The sequence below is a fragment of the Opisthocomus hoazin genome, chromosome 9, assembly GCF_030867145.1.
Source record: "Opisthocomus hoazin isolate bOpiHoa1 chromosome 9, bOpiHoa1.hap1, whole genome shotgun sequence".
Taxonomy (NCBI): Eukaryota; Metazoa; Chordata; class Aves; order Opisthocomiformes; family Opisthocomidae; genus Opisthocomus; species Opisthocomus hoazin.
In genome coordinates, this window is record NC_134422.1 from 35,653,080 (window position 1) to 35,678,409 (window position 25,330).

The 25,330-nt window shown below is 40.4% G+C and overlaps 1 protein-coding gene across 2 annotated transcripts in view; it reads left to right on the forward strand.

Annotated features, from left to right (window-relative positions):
• DRC11 (dynein regulatory complex subunit 11) overlaps positions 1–25,330 on the forward strand; it is a 109,650-nt gene that overhangs the window by 60,480 nt on the left and 23,840 nt on the right. The window contains exons 8-14 of one of the 2 annotated variants that reach the window (XM_075430249.1): positions 694–840; positions 5,531–5,606; positions 11,804–11,910; positions 12,125–12,214; positions 18,800–18,861; positions 21,654–21,736; positions 24,505–24,612. In XM_075430249.1, coding sequence (XP_075286364.1) covers positions 694–840; positions 5,531–5,606; positions 11,804–11,910; positions 12,125–12,214; positions 18,800–18,861; positions 21,654–21,736; positions 24,505–24,612 — 673 coding nt within the window. The remainder of the gene's footprint in view (positions 1–693; positions 841–5,530; positions 5,607–11,803; positions 11,911–12,124; positions 12,215–18,799; positions 18,862–21,653; positions 21,737–24,504; positions 24,613–25,330) is intronic. The other variant, XM_075430250.1, reaches the window with a different exon arrangement.

Here is a 25,330-nt window from a genome sequence, read left to right on the forward strand (position 1 = left end):
TAGATGATCGTATAGAAGAACACAATGAAAGGTGCCTGGGAACAAGAGAAACGGCCAGGAACTGAAGTTATGGAAAATGATGTAGCTGTACCAAGTTACGAGCTGCTGCTAGCTTGCAGGGATGAAGATGCTGGTCTATCTGTGTATATCTACCAGAGTTTCTCACGATATCTCTATCCAATCTCTCACCAGAACAATTTCAGTGTAGCCACATATTGAAAGTAGACATGCCTCAGGGCAATCTCTCAAAATCCATCTCTGTAGAATCAATCTGGGTTAGAAAGGCTAAGACAGATTCATAATCTATGTCCAAGCCCAGAGGAACTTTAAGTTGTACATCATTAGGATATTGTGCTTCTGGGTGGTTTCAGGAATTGGTCTTACTCCATACAAGCCCTTGCGGTTTGGGAGCTAGACCCAATGATATATTGGGATAGTCAGCACCTATGCTAAAGTTTGCAGATGGGAGTGCCCTCAGCATATATTTAAAGGACTTCTTTGTAATAGTCAGCCACTCTGGGATTCATAGAGGCTACCAAGCAATGTGTATTGAATATCATGTTTCCCCAATATTGCAGAGCTGAAAACAAAGAAAGATACATACTGGTTCATAACTCTTACAACACACGTATAACACACCTTACATGTGGAAATATTTGACCAACTCTTCACATTCCTTTCTGTCTCTTTCAGGTCGCTGCAGAACTGGCTGCCAAGCAGGAGATGGCTTTGCAGGAAAAAGCCCAAAAGGGAAAAAAAGAAAAAGAAGGGAAGGGAAAAAAAGAAAAAGAAGGGAAGGGAAAAATTGAAGGAAAAACCTCACAGAAAACTGGAAAGAAAGTAAGTCTTCCTGCAGTAAAATCAGCTAATGAAAACAGAACCAAAGTCCAGCCTTTTCAGCCATGTGTGGGCAGAGGCTATTAATTAGGCTGGTCACTGAGGCTTCAGGCTTGGGTTCAGAAGACAGGGGAACTGCTGGAGGCCAGTCCCACTCAGCCTTTCAATCACCTTGATGAGTCCTGGTGAACTGAATTTTACCTCTCATTTTAGGAATGGCCGTGACTCAGCTCAGTGGGAAGAGCTGACATAAGCGCAGGCTGCCCGAGACATAGATGAGGGGAAAAAATACACTCTATGGCTTTAACTTTGTTACCAAGACAGTGTGCGTGCACTTTTCAAAGCACTGTTGCGCTTTTTTTATGCAGATAATAAAACAGTGCCCAACACTCTAACCAAGCATTTTCACTTTTAGTGTTGGGTACAGAGAAGTTAGTTATTGTCACCCTTTCACACAAGAACTAGGAAACAAGAATCTTGGTCTTGGTCAGATACCTGCATCAGAGCTTGCATGTACTACTTTGAAGTAATTCATAAGTACAGTTCCATAGAGGCTGGCTGCTTCTCTTGTACTGCAAGCCAGTATTTTGTAAGCCTGTAAATAGCAGTCATGCATTTTTAATCCACATTCTTAGGGTACGAACTCCTTTTTGCTTCAAGTCACAGAGGACACCACTTAATGTATGATATACTCCCTGAAATGGTTAATATACTAAGGGCTGGTTTCACAGAAGGTATGCTTCCAAATTATTCCAGGAGCAACTTCACTGAGGAAAACACCTGTAAAACAGTGCAGTGACCAAAGGGCATCTTCGAAAGCAAGCTATGCAGCAAAAATTGTAGGCTTTTGCTGAAGCAGCAGCTTTCATTTCTCATTTACTTTATAGTATAAGCAAAGTTGAAACAATATATATATATTTTTAATAAGGATCATTAATCTCTCACTGAGTATGTGGAGGAGAAGAGTGAGTTTTCTGGGGCAAAGTTTACTCTTCACTGCAAGTTTTACACAAATTAATTTTAAGTCCTAACCCTAGAACAACCATATAACAGAAAAGATGCTTGTCTTGGACAACATCCATTAATCAGGCCAAAGCTCTCACAATAGCTAGCCAGGAACCTTAACTACATGAACCTAGGAAGCATCAGTCTATCTAGTTGGGAGATACATATCTTAGTGTGAACTTGTAACTTAACTAGTGTTTTCAACCAGCAAAGATGCTATTTGGGTCATACAAAACAAAGTTTGGGGGTTTTGGAGTGGTTTTTTTCCCTTTGTAAATGAAGATGCACAGCAGGCTGAAGGAGCAGCATACATGAATGAGTTTTCCAAGCTTTTTAAGCCTGATCTTGCATTGCCAGCTAGGAAGGGTAGTGGCTGCTCCTGTGCAAACAGGAAATTTTTTACGTTCCGGTCACATGTGTCTTCAGGCAGTTGTTTGCCATTAGGGTCACACTATCACAGCATTAGTGAAGGCATAATGCTGCAAGCAGTGGAAGGTGGTTACTGGTACCACCTCACTGTATCTTAGCAGCAGAGCAGAGCCAACCTGGGGGAGCAATGGGGAGAAAGGGTAGTGCCAGCAGACTATGCCAAATAACACTGATACCAAGTTGTCTGTTGTCTGTAAGACGTCTGGTGACTTGTACTAGCACTGAGTTCAGCTCTGTGGGACCACTTCGTGGTGTTAGCCCTTAAATCAGTACATACACTGCAGAACTCATAGGGAAAGATTAGGTAAAAGTACGTGTACAAAGGCAATAGCTCAGAAAAGCTTTTGAAATTAGAGAATTTAAAGAGGATTGTCATTCACAGTCATAGAACCCCACAGCATCTCAGACAGACCAGTTCCTTTCAGGAGGATTCACGAGGGTGTCCTCTAATGGCTTTGTCCTTGTCCTCACTCCTTCCTGACTCAGCTGGCCCAGAATAGAGCCCTGTGATGCCTCTGGTCTCACACAGACAATAGGAAAGGCTGTTCCAGGCACTTCAGTCTAAGTCAAAGTGAAATGCTAATCTTTAGGCGTGGCAAAAAATGCCAAACCCAACCCAAGCTTTGGAAACCAGATGACAACTCATCTATCTGCTTAAAAACCTGACTTTCAAGGGATAAATTTGATTCCTTGTTGGTTTTGCATATTTCACTAGATAAAAATGAACAATACCAAAAATTAATCTCAATCCCCTCACAGCCTCTGCAAAGTTTTGAAATGGGGTGAAATAACAATGTAGAGCTCTGGGGTTTTATAACTTCATGTTGCTCTCATCTCCTCAGCTGTCACAAGTCCTGTCAAGTAAAATTCTGAGCCATTATGTCAGGTTCTCTATGGTTCATTGAGAAAGAACAAAGGGAACATTCTCTCCAAGGTTATAATACTGACAGGGGAAAAAATAGTATCTAAGACCAGTTGAGAAGTATTTGGAAAAGTTCTACCAGCAGGACTCTTATTAAAATAAGTATAGGCTATAAGTCATAGTGATGTAGGCAGAAAAAAGCCCTGCTCCTGACTTCAGTTCTTAAAGAAAACAAGAGTTTGATCCCAGAAGGAAATTTAAATATTTCTGAACAGCCTGATAGCAATCTTTAAAAAGGCATATTTGATATCAAAGTAACTTCGTTTTCTTTTCTCTGTAAGATGCTGATTTGATTTCCCATCGGGCACCTAAGAAAAGAAAAAAACCACACCACCTACTTCCTCACCATATGATCCCTCTTTACAATAGCAGAACACATGTTAGACCAGTCTGGACTGCCTTGACCAGCAACATGCTGCAACCTGTCTCACTGAACATGAGCAAGGCTGTACATCCCTAGATTTCATCCAGAAATTTTGAACAGTGAGACACAATTTGTCCTTAGCGAAACCCATTAGCAAAATCTCCATAGCAAAAGTGCACAATGGAGTCAATTCAAAATTTTCCCTGATGTTGAATGAGAATCACCTAGCGTGGGCTAGGCTTTGGAAAGCTTCAGAAGTATATTCAGCATATTCAAACTGTTATTTCCATATCTCTGCTTAGATTGAAACGTATATTGTTGGTTCAAGGCACCTTAGCACATTTAATACAGAACAAGTGTGGAATCAATCAACTGAACATAGAAAAATACGTGAACTGACTTCAAAGGGAAAACTTCTTTCTATTACATTGACTCTTCTGCTGTTAATAGAGGCGAGAGGGAACACAGAACAGCATTCTGCAATTGTCCTTTTGATGCACAGTGGTTTTGATTAAAATCAATGAGACTGACAACAATATTATTTACATCAGTGTATAAAATCATTGAAGCCAGTAATTAAAATGATTTGTTGGCCTATTTATAACAATAAAAGAAACATGGATGTGTCTAATGCTATTAAAAGGCTAAAAATGAATAACCCATTTTTAGGCTGTTCTGGGGTGGGGTTTTTTTGTGTTGGTATTTTTTGGTTGGTTGTTTTTTTATATAGTTAGCAATTATCAGTAATACCTCTTAGAACATCATGATTTAATTATTTTCTGTGAAATATCATGGGAGAATGTTAAAAGGAAAGTATTCTGCAAAAGATCCAAGAATGAATCTCAAGGTGCCATACACTGCAGAAATTGAGAATACATTAGAGTAACTGAGAATTGGAGCTCTGGGTGTCAAATCCTCAAACACTTGGTTATTCTTTACTAAAAATATTTCTTGATGTTTAGTGAAGAAACTCCTGAGTCTTTCAAATATTTCTGTAGAGCATAGGGTAGATGTGATAAATATGTTTAGGTTTTGCATATCTGTCTATGCCCAAACTTTAATTACTGTAATAACACTTTAATTAAAAACAGATACTCAATAATTCACATGACCTGGCTGAAACTGTATCTGCTGACAGCAGGTATGCAATAGCTGCTTAATTACAGAGGCATATTTAGTGGGTTCATTTTGTTTTAAGTTATTCCAGGAGCTGCACTTTGTATCTTACTGATAACCCATGGCTTACAGACTATACATTGGCTAGCAAAGCTTGATGGAACTTGTGCTCTCACATAAATCCACATTCACCTCCTCCCTAAACAACGACGTAACTTCCCACTAATATCTGTTACCTCATAAAATTTTGGGGACTTAACTGTTACAACATGAAGAAACATTCATAATTTTCTGACAAGTTTTTCTGTTGGAGATACTGGTTAAGTGAAATTAGCTATTTCCGGAACATATCAATGTCATCTACGTTAGACTGGAATACACCAAAATGTTTTGATAAAGTTGAAACAAAATATTTTCTTTTGCAAAACACAGAGATCACTATTTTTCTTTCTGATTACACATTAAAGTGAGGTTTCAGCAGTTTTGAATTACCCACGAGTTGGGAATTCCTTTTAGGGGGGGAGGGAGCAGTCCTACAATAAAAGTAACTGAAAAAATGTCATTTACATGTTGCAAGTCTCCTCCCTATATTACATGTTCAAACACGCCCAAGTCTAATTCTTGTGACCTCAGCAGGTCAACTGATGAACAGACATCCCCTTCTCTCCACTGAAGGGGATGAAACTTCCTTGTAGCCTGGTAGGAAGATTTTACTTGAAGAGACAACAGCATCTTATTCCTCAAATTAAAACAAATCTTTAAAAAAATCAATTAAAATTACAACTATTTTTATACTTACAAAGTTTCTACGTATTAATATTCTGATTTTTCTTTTCACCCCACCCCCTCCAATCTAGAAAGAAGAGGAGGGCTGGAAAATGGCTCCCAGTAATTTCCTTTCAATAATGGAGGAAGGAAACAGTCAATACGAAGGTCAGTAGAAAAGATAACAATTACAGCTGGAATGTTCTTCTAATTCAGCTTAAACTGAATTTCATTCCTATAAGGTCAAACAGTGCAGCTGCCTGAGCTATGGAATGTTACAGAAATTAGGACAATAGAAAAACAATGTCATTTAGGAAGGGAGTCTCTCAGTACCTTAACCCTCCTTAGGGGTCTCTCAAAATTATCAAGATAATCATATGGGAAGGTACATTTCTACGCAAGTGAAAGTAGCCAAACTAGAACCAAAGTGCTTTGATGTATATGCAGGGGCTTTCTTGGATTTTCTGAGGGCAACAAAAATGGCATCTGAATAGCAAATAATTCAAAAGCACTGTACTGTAGATCAGGCTTCAGGATCAATGTTTTCACGCTCCTGTAGCTCTTTATCCTGTCTCTATCCTCTCATTCATGGAAAATGTCCATGGATCCATTCACTTACACAGCCTACAGATGATCCAATTATTTTTTATTACATGTTTTAATAGGAAAATAATCTTTTCAAGCAAGGGCATAAGAAATGCTGCTGGACTATGAATATACTTGCATTATTCAAAGTGTGTGCAACTTCAACTAATTGCTAGTTGACTGGCTGGTTTTTCACTTTGAGAAAGTATCCAAAAGTGAGGTTTTTCATATTTAAAGGACAGTTTTTGCAAAAGGACATCTTGCTCTCTTCCATCTCTCCCGTATCCTCTATGCTTGATGCCTTTTGTCAGTCTCAAACAGTTGTCTTCAGTGTTCACCCTAGATACACAAATGAGTTAGCAGTGACTTGTGCTAGGCCTGGAAGCGAGCACAGAAGTCTTACACCCCATACAAAATGGAGAGGAGCACCTGTCCCATGAACTAGAAGTGAACAGAACAACAGGACTCCAAAGGTCAGACAAGCCAAACTGAAGTCCTTGGTTGCAGAAGTGTGCCCAGTTAGAGATTTTGGGGGCTATTTTTGCTGTATTTCATGCAGGTTCTATTCTCAAAAAAATTATTCAAAATTTATTTTCTCCTCCCCACTCTGCAGAGTTAGCATCTTGCTAAAATTCCGCATATGAAAAAACTCCGTTATTCCCTCCTGTTGACAAATTACTGACATAAAGTTTTCTGCCTGATTTGGGTTGGCTGGAGAAAGAAGTGTACAACTTACAGGCTAAATATACATCAGTACAGTTTTTGCCTGATCTCTGACTTCTAACAATTAGGATTTTCTTACACTTTATGAATCATAAGGCAACTTTATAGCTAAAGAGGAGTTCATCCCAGACTCTACTCTTGAATGCTACATCAGATCCCACTGAAGTCAGCAGAAGTTTTAGAGAAGAATCAAATTCATCAATGCCTCTTTTCCTTAACTGGCCAAGATGGTTACCTGTCCTTTTCTAAGCACTCGAAATGGCACTTTGCAATCCAAAAGCAGCAACAGCAAGACCAGTTTTTCCCATCCAGCGAGTCCCAAGAGCAATGAAGGAGCAGTGTAGAGGCCCTACCTGTTGCAGAGTAGCAAGAAGAAGGCAGGAGGGTTTTGCATCGCTGCATTGGCTTGGTGATGTGCTTATCCAGCACTCTGCTGATGGGTAGGTGATGTACTAGCTATGCTTTCCAGTGCTGCTTGGAACCCCTGCTGAGGCTCTGTGGTCAAACAGGCTTCAACACAGTGCTGAACGGCAAATTCACAAACTCCTTGTATTTGTACAAATAACTCTCCTCCAGGCTGTAGGAAACAAGTCTGGCTGTTACCTCAACACAGGGACTTTAAACAGTGCTTCCAAACATGGCAATGGTTACCAGTGTTAGGAATAAAAACACCACAGAAAACAATAATTAAATAGGAATAGAGACTCCCAGATTTCGTGACGATCTGAAGTAATGACAAGTCAGTGAGTTTATGAGAGGGTGGGGGACACGTTTGTCACCCAAACTGTATCTGAACACCAGCACTGCCATTCCTGACAATAACCACTTTGAGCTCTGCAAGTATATAACATTTGGGGGTACTCATGCTAACTTTTTTTGCATGAAGATGAGTGCTGTATTGGGGGTGTTGTGTTCCTGTATATCTCACACAGGCCTCCCAAGGGCAGCTCAGCAGCCTATTAACTGTCTGTGGAGCCTTAGTTCCTATTCAGGCACCTGAATTGGATGACCTAAAGTTAGTGTGAGTACCTCCATCTCCCCATTACGTACTGGCAGCCCTTGCAGATACACTGCAATAATGTGCTCACGTAGGTCAGGCACGGGCAGCATCCTTTTGTGGTAGATAAAGACTCCAGCCTGGCATTCAGAGTTAAACACCGATGCTCATCTCCAGCCCATCCTGCCAGAACTGACAGCTATTCCCCCAGCTCTAAAGGCACATAAGAAGGAACCGTGTTCTGCACAGAGCACAACCAGAAATCCTGAGTGGAAAGGGATCTCTTGCAAGCTTCAAAGAATAGCTACAGTTCTGTCTTGCGCAAAGCGAGATTCTATAGCTGCTCCGTTAAACTTCAGGCCTAGGGGTTTTTTTTCCCTCCTAGGGAACCAAGTCTATTTGACACCATATTTATTTTTAGTAAACAGCTGCTAATTTCTCCACGCAGCAGTCTCCTGCCTCATTCACAAGCACTAAGTGCTTTTTATTGCAGGACACCCTTTATCACAATACTACCTGGTGGTTGTTCAGAATAATTTTACTTTTAATCTGGCCATGGATAAGGTTCCTTTTTTCAAGGCCTCCAGAATCAAATCTAGAACAACTTCTGACCAGATCAGTGTGGGCAGTTTCTTGTATTTTTTATTTTAGCCTCCTTTCATTTCAGTAGCAGAATTGTTTAGGAAAAAAAGAGGTTTGAGTTTGGTCTTTCTACACTGAGAACTTTTTTCTGTTCTAATGTAAAAGTAGCTCAATAATTTGCAAAGAAGTTCAGATTTATTAGTGGATAAATCTTAAAAACATCATTGAAGTAAGGGAACTTGATTAAGAAAGGTTTGTATCAGATACCTACAATGGGATAATTTAAGACCCTTATGAGTTTATCTAAAGTTTGCTGAAGTGACAGCTGATCAAACAACAAGCGTTTTTGTTTTTTCACTCACACAACCCCCTCAACACTTACTATTAGGAAAGTCTTGCCATCCCCTGAAACAGATTTCTTTTTTCTTAGTTTAAATATTTTTAAATATGTAGATCAGTTTTCACAGAGATCTAAGCATTTCAGTTACAGATTTTTCCACTCCAATTATTTCCTTCCCCCCGCCAAGCTAGACCTACTACCTAAATTTCACTGGAATTCATGAAGACTTATTCCCCTAAAACTGTATTTGGCAGTTTTGCTAGTTGCTAAACTACATTTGCCAAGCTCTATCTAAAACACATTTTATATACTGTTGTTGGAAACAGCCAATTTCTGTGTGACATCATCTTTTTACACTGGAATAACAAGAGTTTAGGTGGAGCAAAGGTAAGCAGTCTGAATCATTACCTCCATCTTTCATGGGTCTGATTTTTGCAGCACCCTGTGCCGTGAGGCAGCAATGTGCTGTTTCCCCCATTATACAGATGGCCAGTTGATATTTGACGTGCTTGGTGTTGCAGAGGATAGTTGAATTCAACTCAAATACCCTATGGCCCGAACTTTAAGACATGGTGATATCGTGTGGTTTTTAAACAGGAGTCAAAAGATTCAAATCCTTTTGCTAGGAGGTTGAAAGTAGCCATTTTAAGAAAAGCTTCATGCTTCAGATAAATATTTTTTCAACATATTAGTCACAAACTGTTCTCTGAAATTCAGAGATATTGGAATTACTAACTAGTCTGCAGAGTGAAAACTAATACTGCTACAATGGTGAAGTTAGCCACCACGTTAGTGTAACCGGGCTGTCTTTTGAGTCCTGAGCTAGAGAAGTATGCATCTAAAATAATCTAAAGATAAGCATGCACTATTTTAGAATAGGTGATATAAATTGCACTGCGTACACACATGCACAAAAATAGCTCCCGTAGCTGGATGATCATTTCTGTAACAAAATACCAGGCTCTTTTGACCAGCCAGTGAAAACGTAACATCCTTAGCCTCCTGACCTTGCTTCAAAAATAACTTTGAAACATTTTGTTGATCTATAAAAGAATAACATAGCATCTAACACCTATGAGTTATTGATCTCTTTTCTAAAATTAGGGACCTCTAACCTAGTGGCTAATATAGCACTTGGAAAACCCGTTGCCAGGTAATGTCAGAGACAGCTGCCCGAGTTGTGGGGACTGTCACTGGTTTGCCTGCAGTGGATATTAACTGCTAATCAATTTACAAAATGACAATGAATGATTATTAGAAAAACAGAACAAAAATCTATGTACCTCTCTATGAAAAATAAACACATAAAACCTAGTACTCCTGTGAAAATGTTACACTTGGAACCTGTTGACCCAGTCAGGAAAGTGCTTAAAAATTCACATAACTCCCATGTAATATTCCCCATTCCCCAAGGCTGAAATTCCAGGCTGGTAACCCTGGAGGAGGTACCTTTTAACTAGGGCAAATCAGCTTTCCCTCTTGAAATATTACGTGACATCTGTCATGCCATCTGATGACACGCAAGTAATTTAAAGAAATTAGTGTCTGTACCTTTGAGTTTCTTTCCTCATTACCAAAAAATCCACTGACTTTCTCCATCTCTACTATTTTCAGTTATGGAATTAAGACTACTCACCTGCAAAAACTATTCCCTATGTGTAAAGCCACAAATACGCTGCACGAAATTGGACTCTGTAAATTCATGGGGGATAGAAATAGCAGCCAGTATTATATTAACTGGACTAAAACGTGAACGATCTCCTATGGGTACTGTGAAAACCTTCCTGAATTTATAGTGCCTTAGAAATGGCAGTAGGTACAGAAAAAAGTGCCCTGTACAAAACAGATTCATAAAGGAGCCTATGTCTTAAAGTGGAACACTGTCATTTTAAATCATCTGGAAACTGAGTTAGCACATACTGCTGGAGATCAGCTGTCATTTATAAAGATACTATCAGAGCTCAAAATGCAAGGAAATGAAAGACATTAATTGTCCTCTTTTAAATTAGTTCAAAAAATGTAGAAAGCAGAGAGGCATTTCCACTTAAAGAAATGGTGCCTTTTACTAACAGCAGAGAATTCAGAGATGCACTGAGCTTGCCTGACCGTGTGTAATTTTCTTTCTAAGGAGCAAATTGCAGTTTGCCTCCACAAAAATAAAGAGCTGCATCTCAGGATATTTAGCTACTTTACCGTAAACATGGGTTTTTTGATCATCAGTTTGCACAAGCTTAATTTGTTCCTGGAGTTTGGTCTCCTTATTACTTACCCTTTGCACAACAGTAAGACTGCTTTAAGTAACACCCCACAATCAGGTGGGCAATGTCTCTTTTCCAAAAAGACTCGGACTGCCTCTCAGTTACTGTATCAAGCTCAAGACTGCCCAGATAGAGTTTGAACTCTGCGTGGCCATATGTCACTTGTGGGTTGGATACAGATGATGGCTGCGTCAGGATCACTGTCACCTCAGCTCCCATTTCCATGCACTCAGGGCAGGCTTTTATGCCTGTTCCAGTGCTCCTGGCCCATATTTCAGCCTGACGTGAATTACTACAAAGGCTAACTCAGAAGCTTGCAGCAGCTTTAACTTGGCATTTGATAACTAAGCAGGAGAGAACAAGACAACTTCTTGGTTTAAATTAAACACCTTTCTTTGTCCACCAAGCCTGCATTATGCCAGCCAAGAGACATGAACAGAGAGCACACTCCTCAGACAGGAGTCATCTTTGACTTCTTCACGGCAAAGATTTAAGCATGGTGCTGTTAAGCAGACAGAAGAACGCTGCCAGTATCAGGCACGACACAGGTTGCCAATACTGTACTACCTGTTGTTGAAGGTGAGCACCACTCCAGGCATACAGCTTTACAACCAGAAAATGACAGCCTCCATATCCTATTATCCTCCTGAAATCGGATACAAATTTACAGCCCAAGGCAAAAACTTAACCTCGAGATTTCCAGAAGTTCACACAACAGGGCTCTGAACTTGGCAAGGGTCCCTAAAGCCTGCTACTTTCTACAGCTAATAATTTAATAAAAGCTGCCCACACTACATATTTTTTGCCTCCAGAAGCAGTTGGAGAAACCAATAGCTTCTGTAACATTTTTCCCCCCTTTTTTCTTTCTTGTGGATAACAGCCATTTGGCAGAACAGAGACGAGGGATGGGATTTTCTCCAGGATCATGACCCGGAGCTGATCAAAGAAGAGAAACGGAAAGAACTGGAGGAAGAGATCAGAGTGCAGGTGTGCTTACAATAGTAAGAAGACACTAATAATGTACATTGCCTGTATATGTTTTTTCTACAGCTGTAAGAACCGGCCCTAGCATAGACCTTACCTCCTTCCAGAGTCCCTACTATCTGTTCTTTGCTTTAACAGTTGTTTAGCTGAACATTTGTCTGAAGTGTGGTGGCAGAACAGAAAACTTAGAAAGATTCAACTGTGCGTATCTCGATAGGTTGATGAATTGATGCAACAGAAACTGGAGAATCTCAAACTGGCTGTGGATGGAGAGAAGAGTAACAAACAGAAAAAAGGAAATAAAAAGGTAAGAGAAACAAGTTGTGAGAATTCAGGGTAAATATCAGTTCTCTGCCCAGATACAATGATATTCAGTGCGAACCCTATCAGTGTCAAAATGTCCACCCTGAACATTTACTGAATCTCAAGTCAGAATCATTTAAAAATCTGTTCACCTATGGTTTTTTCAGGGCTTTCCTTTGCTATTATTGTTCCTTACCCTTTATAAATGTTGCTTAGGACAAGTTGAACTATTCTACAAATAAATCATTACATGACAGTTCAGATTTCCAAGAGGCATACACACCCTCTTAAAATCCTCCGATCTGGTCAAACAGGAAAATCCAAACAGTCCTTCCCTTTAATGTGACAGGCTCTGATTACTACAGTCTTCCAAGGCAGACATGGATCTGCATGCCAGCAAGTTGCCCTGGCTGTTTTCCTTCTAAATGAGGACTGGTTAATGTGTTTCAAAACTGTACACAAAAAAAAGAATCCCTTTGAATGTCTTGTTGTAACCTTTCATTTATCTGTACAACACAGATCCCATGCAGCCAGGTACACGTTGTTTTACTATGTTACTACTTACTGTTCAAGGGTTTGGGAACTCACAATTAAGCCAAGTTTATTATATAATAGGTTAAAGACGTACATTATTTTAACGTGTGTTACCCACTGAAGCCCAGCACCCATCATGTTCACATCTAGTTTCACAGCATTACCACATGCAGAATTCCACAGCTCACAGTTCCCTGAATTCCTTACCCAAGCATTTAAACTATAGATCATGTCAGCACAAAATAACTCAAAGCTTACAGACCCTACCATTCAATCAGCAGATCCACTTAAAATGCTCAGGGCAAAGAGCCAGCTCTAATCTCATGTTGTATTTCATTTCTATAATCCCTTTAACATGCAAATACTTGCTGTTGTATTACTTCTACTCAAATTCTCTTTAAAAATGCTCTGTCACCCAACAAAGGTGCAGGTGCAATTTAATAATGCAAGACTGGAGCAACCCTGAAAACTGAGACCAATTGGGTTGATAAATCTGTTTCAAAATTAGGGACACTGAAGATACACAGACAAAATATTGCAACAATCCTCCCAAAGTTGTCATGAGCATTTACATCAGCTGGTCAAAAATGCCTCAAAATGTCACACTGGAATTATAAAGCTTTATGTTAGCATTGTATTTTTTCCTTAAATATAGTGTTGGAATGGGTTTGGGTGGAGGGAGGTTATTTAACTTTTGTTTTCCCAAGTTGTACCAGTAGCCTGAGAGAATGAAGGAAAGGAAGAGATAAGTACTAATTAAATAATACAAGTTCCCTAAAGAATTTCTCTGAAAAAAAATTAGTTCTGTTTTAGGGGTGGGAAATGCAAGGAGGTATCCAGTTTTAGTCAAAGCCCACCTTTCCCTGTGCAAAGCTATTTGAGACATCTAATCAGCATTGACAAAGACTTTTTCTAATTAGTATTTGCATAAATATCTCAACCCATAAACCAATAGTGTGTGCATAGCTGTGCATACAGGCTTCAGATCTGCTTTATGAAAAGCTAACCTGTACCAGAAGGATGAAATGGTCTGGAAAGTTCTGGAAGCAGCTTATGAATTTGTTATTCAGCAAAACTCCCGTAGTTTTTCCAAAGCTTGTGTTACCACATCCTGGGTCCCATATATCCACCCTCTGAACTACACAGTGTGAAATAATGGTGGGTTTGGATTCTCACTGTACACACAAATACATCTGGAGCACAATGTAATTTTTTTTTTTTTTTTTGCCCAAAAGTGATATTCTGCAAAGCATTCTCAGGAGGATTCAACATTCTTCAGAGAATACAAAACTTTTTCTGCACTCTGTCAGTAGGGAACAGGCAGCAAGGGTAATTTCTTTAAGTGAATTCTTAAAAATGGAGTTTTCTGTCTAGGGGCATATACCCCAATTCACAATGCCACATTTGACCATCTCACCTTTTGTAAGAAGGGATTTCTTTTACTTTCTTTGCAGGAAGACACCACAGTAGAACTAGGGCTTTTTTGGATGGCAAAGAAGTCACTACCCAAGGGCAGATGTCCTCTACCTTTTTAAGCAAGCCTTAGGATAAGTAGTGTACAACTCTAAAAAATTATTTCAAGTCCGTATTAAAAAAAAAAAAAAAAAAAAAAAATCTACGTGACCCACAGCAAATTATTTGAGCTCAAAATCCTGTCTGAAAGTCTCTTTTGTAGGGAATTCAGCAATGACATTTTGGAATTGGACTCTAAAGGGAAAGCATAAGGAAGCTAACTGCTCCCTCCCAGTTAGTGTTTCTGATGGCTCAGGTCTTAAATAAAATTTAAGAGATCCAGTCATATGTGTAGACCACTCCTTTATTTCCATGCACTGTACTTTCTAGGCTGAATTTTGTAACTGACTCCAGACCTTCAAATACCACTTAACACTACAAGCTGACACTTAACCCTACCAAGAATTGCTCTTATTTCCCCTGAAGATAAAAAACCCATTTCCCACCTTTGTGGAAGAATCATCTTGGGTGGAAAGGCAAATCGTTCTTCTCATTATAAACGGGTCTCCAGACCAGTAGTGCTGGTCTGAAAATACCGAAACTGCTTGGATCTCACCTAGTATGGAACAAGCCACCCTGCTATCATCTGAGGCATGGATCCTGCCCCTCTGCCCATGTTGAAAGCTTCTCACCCCACAGACTGTCCCACTGTTATTTGTCCTTAGGGTCCAGCATTGACAAGTTATAGACCACAAGTGTCCTTTTTAAGAGACACACCGCGCTGGACTCCTATTGCTCCAGATCTGTCGCAGGAGAGGGAATGAGGATACAACAGAAATAAAGGAATGTGATTCAGCTCTCCTGCAAATTGCACTTTTCTTCACTATGCACAGTCACAGCTTATCATCTGCCCAGCCATGGATCAGCCAGCTGGGATTGTAAGCACCTGTGTAAAAACAGGCTGAGGAAAGATTTGATCCTAGTGAAGGATATGGCCTTGGTGTCTAGGAAGGCTGGCAAAGAGATGTCAGAACATCTAAGTCCCCACCCAGCCTAACAAAGTGTGTTATAAAGCACCTGAAGAGAATGAAAAAGGGCTGGCATTTTCCAAAGTATTCAATTTCTAGCAAGTTGGTGGCATCCTTGTACCAGCGCAAACTTTTTAATGAAATGCTGTTGTTCTGAGTCCACCCCTTTCTGCCAACAGCCCAAGCTTCTGATTTGGGTGGCTCAACACAACCCACCAGCTTTACAAGTATTTATTCCAGATGGATGCCAGGTACCCAAACCATGGTACCCAGAGGGCTTAGCAACCATTTCCCTTGGAAATCTGCAGCTAGGTAAACTACTACAGACCTACCTTCTTTAAATAGGCTTTCCACCCAACTCAAGAGCTACCAAAATCAGTTCTCTCCAGTTACCGACCTGGAAATTACATTTGAGTGCTTAGCAGAGTGTTTTTTTGTCAAGTCCATTGTGCTGCTTTTCCTGCTCTGCTGCTCCAAGGATTTGTTTCCTATCCAACTGCAGGTAAAGCAACCCATTGCAAGTAAACACACCCCCACACAGACAAAGGCATGGCCAGAATTCAGAAAAAACAGAAAGAGGGGACATGGGAACCTAAGAGTGCAATAGTTGCTTCTGAAATAGGCCTTGCCAGCATCTCAGTGCAGCTTTGGATATCCCTTTTTGATGCAGCCAGGCAGAAGCAAAGAAAACCCCAGGAGGTTAACTATAGCAATGGCTATGACAAGAATATTGACATCAGTCTAGAGACTTGGTAATAGCAAAGCCATAGTGAATAAAGCCAGAAGACAAGCTGGGTCAGAACTGAGGAAAGGCTGGCTTTGAGGACCGTGATTCACAAACCCTGTTGGATTTTCTGTATCTGATGGAGATTAGCACCCAGAGCTCAGCCAGCTGTGGGGGCTGTAACATAATTGGATGCTCTAGCTAAATCCAGCAGGGATTACAGACCAGAACCCCTCATTTAGCAAGAGCTTAATAATCAGTGGGAACATCTTTGTCTCAGGACTTTTTCAATGCAAATACCTGAAGCTGCTCTCTATATCTTGGCATTGCCAGGAAAGACTTCACAACCCAGAGCAGATGCACACAGTGCAAATCTGCACTTGTTCAGCCTCCCATCAAAGCATCACACATGATCCAAGGAATCCACTCACACTCTTCATAGACTGCTGCTTATACACCGTCATTTCCCTTAAAGCACAAGAGTATTTTCCTCTCGTTACTTTTCCACATACTTGGTGGCAGTAGCTGTGATGGCAGCAGGACTTGTATGATCACAGCCGAAGGGTGCCACAGATCCTGCACTTCCAAAGTGCAACAGTTCCCTCAATGAGTCATTTTGGCTACCATCTCACTTCTGGTGCCAGAGACTCTCTGCTCTGGAATCTGCTCTCAAATCAGGTCCATGTTTGCTTGTAGCAACCTCTGAGCTACTCAGCTTTTTTCCTGAGCCCACACAGAAAGACAAGATATCACACTGAGCACGGAAGACAGTCTTCTGTCATCTGCCAACTAATAACTACTGCAGTTCACTACGTGTGACTTAGCAAAGCAGAAAATAACCAAGTAAATGGATGGCTACACAGAAGCTAGACTGACATTTCAGAGACAGAAACAAGGAGATTTCCATTTTAAATGATGAGCATGTTCACATTCATTAAACATTATCATTTTCTAAATAAAAGCAGTTCCCAGTAAGACATTTTGGAGGAAAGCCATTGTCTACAATTCATATCTCCCCTTATCGCATCTCAGTGTTTGCCAAATTCCCATAAATGCTCACGTTAATTAGGAAAACACATTTTTTCCCCTGCATAGTTCATTTTTGTTTTGCTCTTGAGTTATTTTACTGGTGAAACTGCCTCGAGGACCATACCAGTTGGCCAATAAATTCAACATATGCTTAGTGTCTTTACATAGGTAGAAATGAGCTTTTCTTCCCAGTCAGACCCCATGATATGCAATTTCTAGCTTGTTGGAAGAAAGGTTAAAGAGACAAAGCTGGAGGAACACCAGAAATAAACCGCTGACAGTCACAATATTTCCTCAGTCATTAAAACAGCATGGCACATGCTTTGTTCTTCCCATTCCTGTTCTTTAAAACAAAACCCCACTGGTTTATTCTAACGAGTATTTACTGCCAAGCTTATTTGTGTAAAGAAACCTGAGGCATAGTTCTGCAGAAACAGAGTTGTTTGCGTTATTCTAATCCAGAATTTAAAGACATCACTTTTTCCCAGTTAGCTTATCCATATAGTTCTGGGTTTAATTTGCGTTTTCATCTAGATTATGTTTGTTGCACTGCAAACGCTAACAGGTGATTCAACCATAGGTTATTTACATTGCAACTGTCCCTGAAAACTTAAAATTGATAGATTTCTGAATACTGCTTATCCATTGTAAGAAACACCCAGCATTTTCCAGCTAATTGGGTAGGACTTTTTTTTTTTTTGAACTCAACAACATAACCTCTAGAGCTCTGCAGAAGTATTCGCTATTGAGGAAAATAAAGCAAACGATGGTATTCCCAGGAAATCAAACAAACTTTTGGAAAGAATAAGCTGTCTTGATCAACTAAGCATTTAAGCACATGCCTAAATTTAAGCCAGTAAAGAAGTCTCATGGTGCGTGAATGTTGCTGTGTAAACAGTTCCACTGAAGTCACCCTGAAGTGCTTTGCAGAACTTAAGTATGGACACCAGTGCTGGGCGCTAACGTGGATTAATGATGATCTCTGCACTGCTAATTATCCCCTAACCATATTTATGGCTTGTGAGCTGTAATTAGTGGAGGGGCTTTATTCACATCTTTCTTATTTATGTTTTCCATGGGTTTTTTGCCGTACGTAAACAAGCTAGTCACACAAGTCAAAATCTTCCCTTAGTGAAGGTGTGGTGAGAATATCAAGAGAAGAGCAGGTCATGATTTTCTGACCTTGTCAAACTTCTTCCCCAAGGCATTAGGAAAGAAAAGGAAGAAAGGATATCTGGTGGGCAGGAGGCTAGCCAGAGGTTCAGGAGGGTTGGTTTGAGGTCCTGGTCCAGCTGTGAGCACCCTGTGTGACCTCAGGGAAGTTGCTTACATATTTTACCCCAATGTGAAAAACAAAACAAAACAAAAAAAAAAAACACACCACCAAAAAAACAACCAACCAAACACCACACACACACAAACAGCCTCTAGATCAGCTACTTGGACCCCACACCCTTTTCCTTCCTGCTTCCTTCTCAAGTAAGGGCCATACCCACTCAACCTGAGAGCTTGTGCTCCACAAAGGAAGGAATCAATCTACATGAGATCCGCAGGTTGGACAAAGTTTCTCAAGCCGAGGGGTGCTTCACCTCTCCTGTGCCTTGGTGAGGCACTTACAAATGGGAATACCTCCTGCCTTCCTTCCCTCAGAGCATTCAAGGATACAATGATTCCCTTTCAGTTCCTCCAGTAACAAGGGCCACATTCAAGCACTGAAACATTTGCTCTTCTGGCCCTCCCGTTGCTTCGGTACATTCAAATATGTACATGTGCGTTAAGTGTATTAAGGTCACTAATTCCTACCTGGTTTTGCGATCCTCAGAAAGAAAAGATGACCAAGAGGAAAAAGATACCCGAGATGGAGGAAGACCTAACTCCTGACAGGTAAAGAGAGGACCTGTTTACCTGAGATTCAGACAAGGAGAGACTGCATCCTCTTGGCATTAGATGTGCTGTCAACCCTTTTAGTTTTTACTTACACAAAAAGCATCTCAACATTGCTGTGCTTACCAGCATCAGGAGCCCTACAATAAAATAAAACCTCTTTATTAACAGCTATAAACATCCATAAAAAGCCTAGATGATAAAAAAAGAAATCTTTCACAAACTTCAAGCATATACATTTTAGCTAAAACCTTTTTTACATTTGCAGTGAACACTGGAACCTCCCCACTGCCCTGCCCAACTGGTGGCTTCACAGCACCACAAACAACAGGGCAACAAAGCACTCATTTAATGGTACACAGCACAAACCTTGTTTCTCCCCCATATTCAACACCACAGACAAATTAAGAGCCCCATTCTGCAACATGACAGCACTAGAGCCAGTCTCCATTAACTTCATTCAGGTTAATTCCAGTATGCAAAACTAAACATATGCAATATTTAGGCAGGATATCGCCCTGTTTGTCTCTTTCCCATCCTCTCTGCAGGTGCAGAAGCACCTGGCAGTTTTGTTGACTGTCAGATTTTCCATCCCAGCTGAAGCCCAATAAGTGAGGCTGCAGGCAGGTGCCTGTACTCTATAAATCACCCTTCACATCTTAGGTAAAGTGTACATGTCATATAAATCAGTCTTCTTTATCAATAAGTGTTCTGGCAGACCTGGCAATTTGTGTATCCTTGCTCTTTTAAGCACCCTTATTCTATTTGGAGGATTTGAGAGGATTTCTTCTTTTGACAGTACATTCAGTGAGCTCGTGATGCATTCACTGATAATCCGGCCACTTTTCACCTGTACAAATAATGCAGACACCTACGCAGAGAGATCACTGCTGGGACCTGCTGACCCAGCAGCAGTGCAGGGCAGGAGCAGACCCAGCTTCTAAGGGAGCAGGGCTGGAGAACAGCATGAAGACAAACACACTCAGTCACTGCAGGAGGAAGCACAGGGGATTCACCCCACAAAGCCAGTTGTACAAGACATGCACAGCAAGACCTGGACTAGATGATTTGGGTGCTAGCGCTACACAATCAATGATCTCTTTACCTGCTTTAAAATAAAAAGCCTCTCCAAGCAAATATTTAAAATAAACATGTCATGGATTATAACAGAGCATGACCTCTCTTACAAGAGCAGTACCAAAGTCTAACAAGTATGCATACATTCTGTGCTTTTAAAATTACTCTTGCACATACCTGCTTCTTATAAACAAACTTAATAAACAGGCAGCCATTTAAGAGCACAGGCTTTTTAGTAGCTGGCTTTCAATCACAGTTTACGTGGCATTTTGCCTCCAATGCTTTTCTCTTCCCCACTGAGCAGGGAAGGAGGAAGTATTTCAGAAACAACCAGGAAAAGCTCAGGTTCATCTCATTTTTGACATGGTGGAAAGGGCACAGGGGGCTTTAGTCAGGGACTGATCACATCACACTTACTTGGAGGAGACTCAGGGCATGCATCATTAAGCTTGCACAGTAAAAATAATAAGACAAGAAAAGTAGGAGTCATGCTCCCAACAGAACTGTCAGGTTAGTCCTTTTCTACCTTCTGCTTGTTTTATGGTGCATACTCAATATAAAATCACTGAGAATGAAAGCAAGAGTCAGAGCGACAAAGTCAAAGCTACTGAAGCTGCGTTAAATTTTGTATTTCCTTATTACTACTTCTATATTAATTGTGCCACTAACACTGCATAAACATAAAACTTCCCAGCTGAAATGGAAAAGGGCTGGAGAACTCAAATTATATATGGTTTTATTAGCCAGCTGAGAGTAATTATTAAATATTTTTATTGTAGCAATACCAGAATGTCCCAATTAAGATAGGTGACAATGACAAAAAAAAGCTCAGATATTGAAGAGAAAGGATACGAAAAGTACACAAACAGTGAAAGACCTAGAAAGGTTCAAATCAATATTGTTCACACTAACAATAAGAATTTCCAACAGGCTTATTCATTTTATGTAATTCTTGAAGCAGTATCAATCTGTAGAACCTAGTACCAAATATGTAATTGAAATTAACATTTAGATAGAACTCCAAAAGAGAGTCTAAGGGGAACGCCAACAGAAAACTGGATACAAATATAAGTGTATTAAATCCTCAGTTACTGGGAGCTGTTTCCAGCCACTAATGGAGATAGGAAGAAACCGTTCCACTGGAAAACTTATGCCACAGTTGCCACTGTATGTCTTTCCCCGATTCTCCTTTGGCCAGCATCACCCTAACACTGCAGTAGATGGACAACTGCTTGCTCTGAGGGACTCATTTCTAGTGTGTTCCTGATGAGATGAGGCTGTATATTGCAAACAGAATAAATTCCAGGAAGAATTAATGAATTACTGCTAATTGGAGAGCTAAGTGAATAGGTATAGTAGTGTTAGGATTGCTATTATTACATAATTTAAAAATAATTTTCCAGTAATTGATATTAATGAATGAGTCTATTACACAAGTCATAACTGATCTTGCATCACCTGAAAATGGGTAATGGAATCTGTGAGCAGGAGCCATGCAGTGTGTGAGGTAGTAAAAGACATTCCTTACCATAACGCAGAAAATGGTACTTATTGATTTCATATTGATGGAGCTAATCATCTTTTCCTCTGAGCTACAAAACTACAGTTATAAAGCTGGGGAAGCATAAATAACTCCGAAGCTATTCCAGCAATTGAAGAACTAAGCTTTTACTTATAGTGCCCTAGAATTTCTGAATGATGTCTCTTGTCCGTAGGACCATCGATTCTCTGTACGAAGAACTAGTGGAAGAAGGATTACTAATAAAAGCCAGGACTGTGAATCTCACCGATTATGTTGGTAAAGTACACATTTTACAGCTAATATGGTGTTTAATCTAACCAAACCTCCAGCCATTCAGTGTTCGCTGACCCCTATTTCCAGTCAAGAGTGAGTAATTACACTTTCAGGACTTTTAAATTTGAATATCTAAAGCCAAGTATGCAAATCAGGTCTGTTGCTGCAGGGTGCTTAGTATCTTTCACTTCTGCTGCTGAAACCAGGACAGGTTTGTAGAGCTGGTGCTTGGCTCAAAGCACTCACACCTGGAAGCCTGGAATGTTTTTGGATGTCACAAACTACCCTGAGGTCGAACCAGAACATCCTTTAAGGAGCACTGGCCAGGCATTAGCAAGACACTGCAAATACAACAGACTGGCTGTCATCATCCATCCAGAATATTTCCCAGAGAACAGTAAATACCATGCCTCCAACCTTCAGCGTTTGTTCACTCAGAAGAGAAGATCACTCCCTTACCGCCACCTCCCTGACTGCCCCTGAACTTTGAGCAGTGCTTTGAGGCATATCTGGCCCTTGATTTGAGTAAGGTCTGTGTCTGCCTAGTTCTGCATTTCATAGTCGTCTTGCCCAGTTTCTGTTACCTGCACCTGCAGTCAGACATGCTTGTCCATGCTTTGCACAGAGCAAACAAAAACCCACTTGCAGGCTGCACAGGGGTCTGACACCATCTCCAAAAGCATTTGGTGCCATACAGCAGTTACAGCAATATTGGCAGCAAAAAAAACAAAAATTCACTTGTTTAATGCCACCATTATTTAAACTTGCAGACATCCAGAAGCCACAACATCACCGGCTGTAAGTAGTATGTACCTGAGCCAGAAGAGCTAGATTCTCCTACATCACCTCCAAATGCCATGTTTATATAAACTCTTAAAAGCACCGATTATTGCCTTCAGAGTCTTTGCCCATACTGTTGAAGGCTGAATTAACAAGTATTCCATCCATTTTATGCTCACTAAAGATCATGAAGTAAAGTAATGGAAGATTTCCATTGTTCCTTCATTCACCCAACCAGTACCATCAAGGTCACTTCAGTCCAACAGACATTCCCTACCACAGATATTTTGAAAGCACATCTTAGCCAGTGGATAATAATTAACAGCTGAGATGGCTTTGGACCGTCTTCCCTTGACTCTGAGGTTTTAAGCATTGGCTCCTCTGCATCATAAAGCAACACAAGGGCTGCTCCAGGTTACACTAGCAATATTCACTTCCCAGCAGAAGATACTGGGCGCAGTAGTGCCAAGTCCAGCGATACTCACCTGGCTGCCTACACCTGTGCCAGGTACCCCACGTGTCCCAGCACAGAAGCTGGCCCAGACCATCAAAGCCAGCTTTTTCCACCTCAGAACTCAGTCATGCTGCTTGAGCTGCCAGAACAAGCTACACAAGGCATTTAAAATTGGCCAAGGATTTGGATCCAACTTTTTTTAAATACCAAAAAACCTCCACCTTTAAGATTCCAAGGACACAGTCAAAGCCCACAGAACAAAAAGTCCTTATCTGCTCTGCTCTTACAGGGCTGAAGTCTAAGGAAGGTCACTCACTCCTGGTTCCTGGGGAAAGGACAAAGAGTGGAATTGCGCTACACAGCGAGTAAAGGCACCAAAATGTCCCCCCCCCATGACAAACCGACATCACTGAACTAATTTTCTTGGTGACCTTATCTAAATTAGTCAGAGAATATCCACTGTGATTTATGTTCAGTTGCAATTAAACCCTTTGATGCCTTCTAATTAAATCTGTGAAGATTAATTCCTATCCAGTTCTTTTGATTTCTCCTTAAATAAAAGATAAAACCTGAAATTAATTTTATTCTTCAGAGGGGATGGGGAAGTTGCACCAGGGCTTTTCTGCCTTTTTGCCCCCAAAATAACAACTCCACTTTCTCTCTTAACCATTGCTAATTTACCTCTGCTCAAGAAAGCTCTAGTGCTCTCCCTTTTTATCTCCAATAAAACACAATATTTTTCAATAATATTCACTATAACATGTATTATGCAAAAAAGTAATCATTGACTACATTTGCCACAACTAGTTTTCTTGCTTGTGGCCCACCCTTCTGTATCTTTGTTCTCTAACATGTCTTGTACATGGACTTTGACAGGGCAAGCAATGTGATTATGGTTCTGTAATAAGAGCCGAGGCAAGATTAGATCTTTTCAGTTCATGTCAGGGATTTTTAATTATCTGGGATTATTTTGTGGAGGGGTTGTTTTTTTTTGAATTAGAAAAAGGTGAACTGCAAAGCAAAGAGCCCCACCAAATTAGGTGACACACTTAAATGTCTAACATAGTGAGAAGCTGAGACGTGATGCAGCCAGAGGAAAAGCTTGTTAAAATATCTTTTCCTCCTTTTTGAAATCCTTTTGATAGAGCATGGTTCACTGGGATTCCAGCCCTACAAAATCCCAAATCTGGAAATCCTTTGCCAGCAGCGTGATTTATGCTGCTACTAATGATTCTTCTCCACAAAGTTTCTTTAAAAGGTTACTTGAGACTGACTGCTCTACTGAACACTTTCCACAGTCTGGAAGGGAGAGTCCACCGTGTGTTTAACTTCATTTTCCTTTGCAGTTCACCTTTCAAATTTCTCAGGGCCACACTCCACGACACTATTGCCCTGTATGAGTCCCTGTCCCTTGACGGTACTGGGTTTGCTGAGAGCATGCTATATTGGTATTCTGTGGTAGTTTTTCATTACTTGAGTTATGCATTTTATAACAATGCAGTGTCACATTTATTAAGCCCGTGCTTCCTCCCTACAGGCGAGTACAGCTATCTGGGGACCACACTTCGTCAGGCAGATACAGAGCCAATGCCCTCTCTTGCAGATGTCAGACAGCTAATAACACTGTATGGAATATTGCCATTAGGTAAGAGCACAGCAAAAATTACTAGAGGGCAGAATTCAATGGCTGTGCTTCCTGTCAGTAACATGCATTTTTACTGGCTTTGACAGGGCTTGATTAATCGTAATCTAAAGCATTTTGCGGCATAATTGTTTTTCAATTAAGCCTTGTGAGTGAAGACCATATCATTTTAATAGTGCATAAAGGAGCTTGCACATGCTATTGTCAGGTATTGCATTTCCATACCATCTCTGCTTGCATGTTAACAGTTTGTGAATGGCAGCACATAAAAGGAAATCACTTGGGAAAGATAATAGCTAAAACAAGCTCCAGTGATCAAAATTAATCAAGTTAAGGGAAGGGCTAAGGTTGCAATTTACCTTTTACAAGCTGGCTAATGTTACTCAGTACTAAACAATGCAATCATTTAAGGAATTAGTCTGAACGCATTTTGTACATCAAAGAGAACATTTAAATGCCCTTACAATTCTTATGCCAGACTTCGCCAATATCTAACAAAGCTTTGCTGGGTTGGGTTGTTTGCTTTTAATGTAAAAATCTATCCCACATTTTACTTGGAAATGGCATTAAGCCAAACTCTAGTGATTGCAAGAAGTGCCTATCTCAAGGGCTTCTACTCATACTTCACTTGCATCCTTTTCCATTCCTGACTGAATTTCAGGGAGGTTTTAAACTAGGCATATTCTCCCCCAGGCTGTGTCACTGTCTGCAGGTCCCCTTT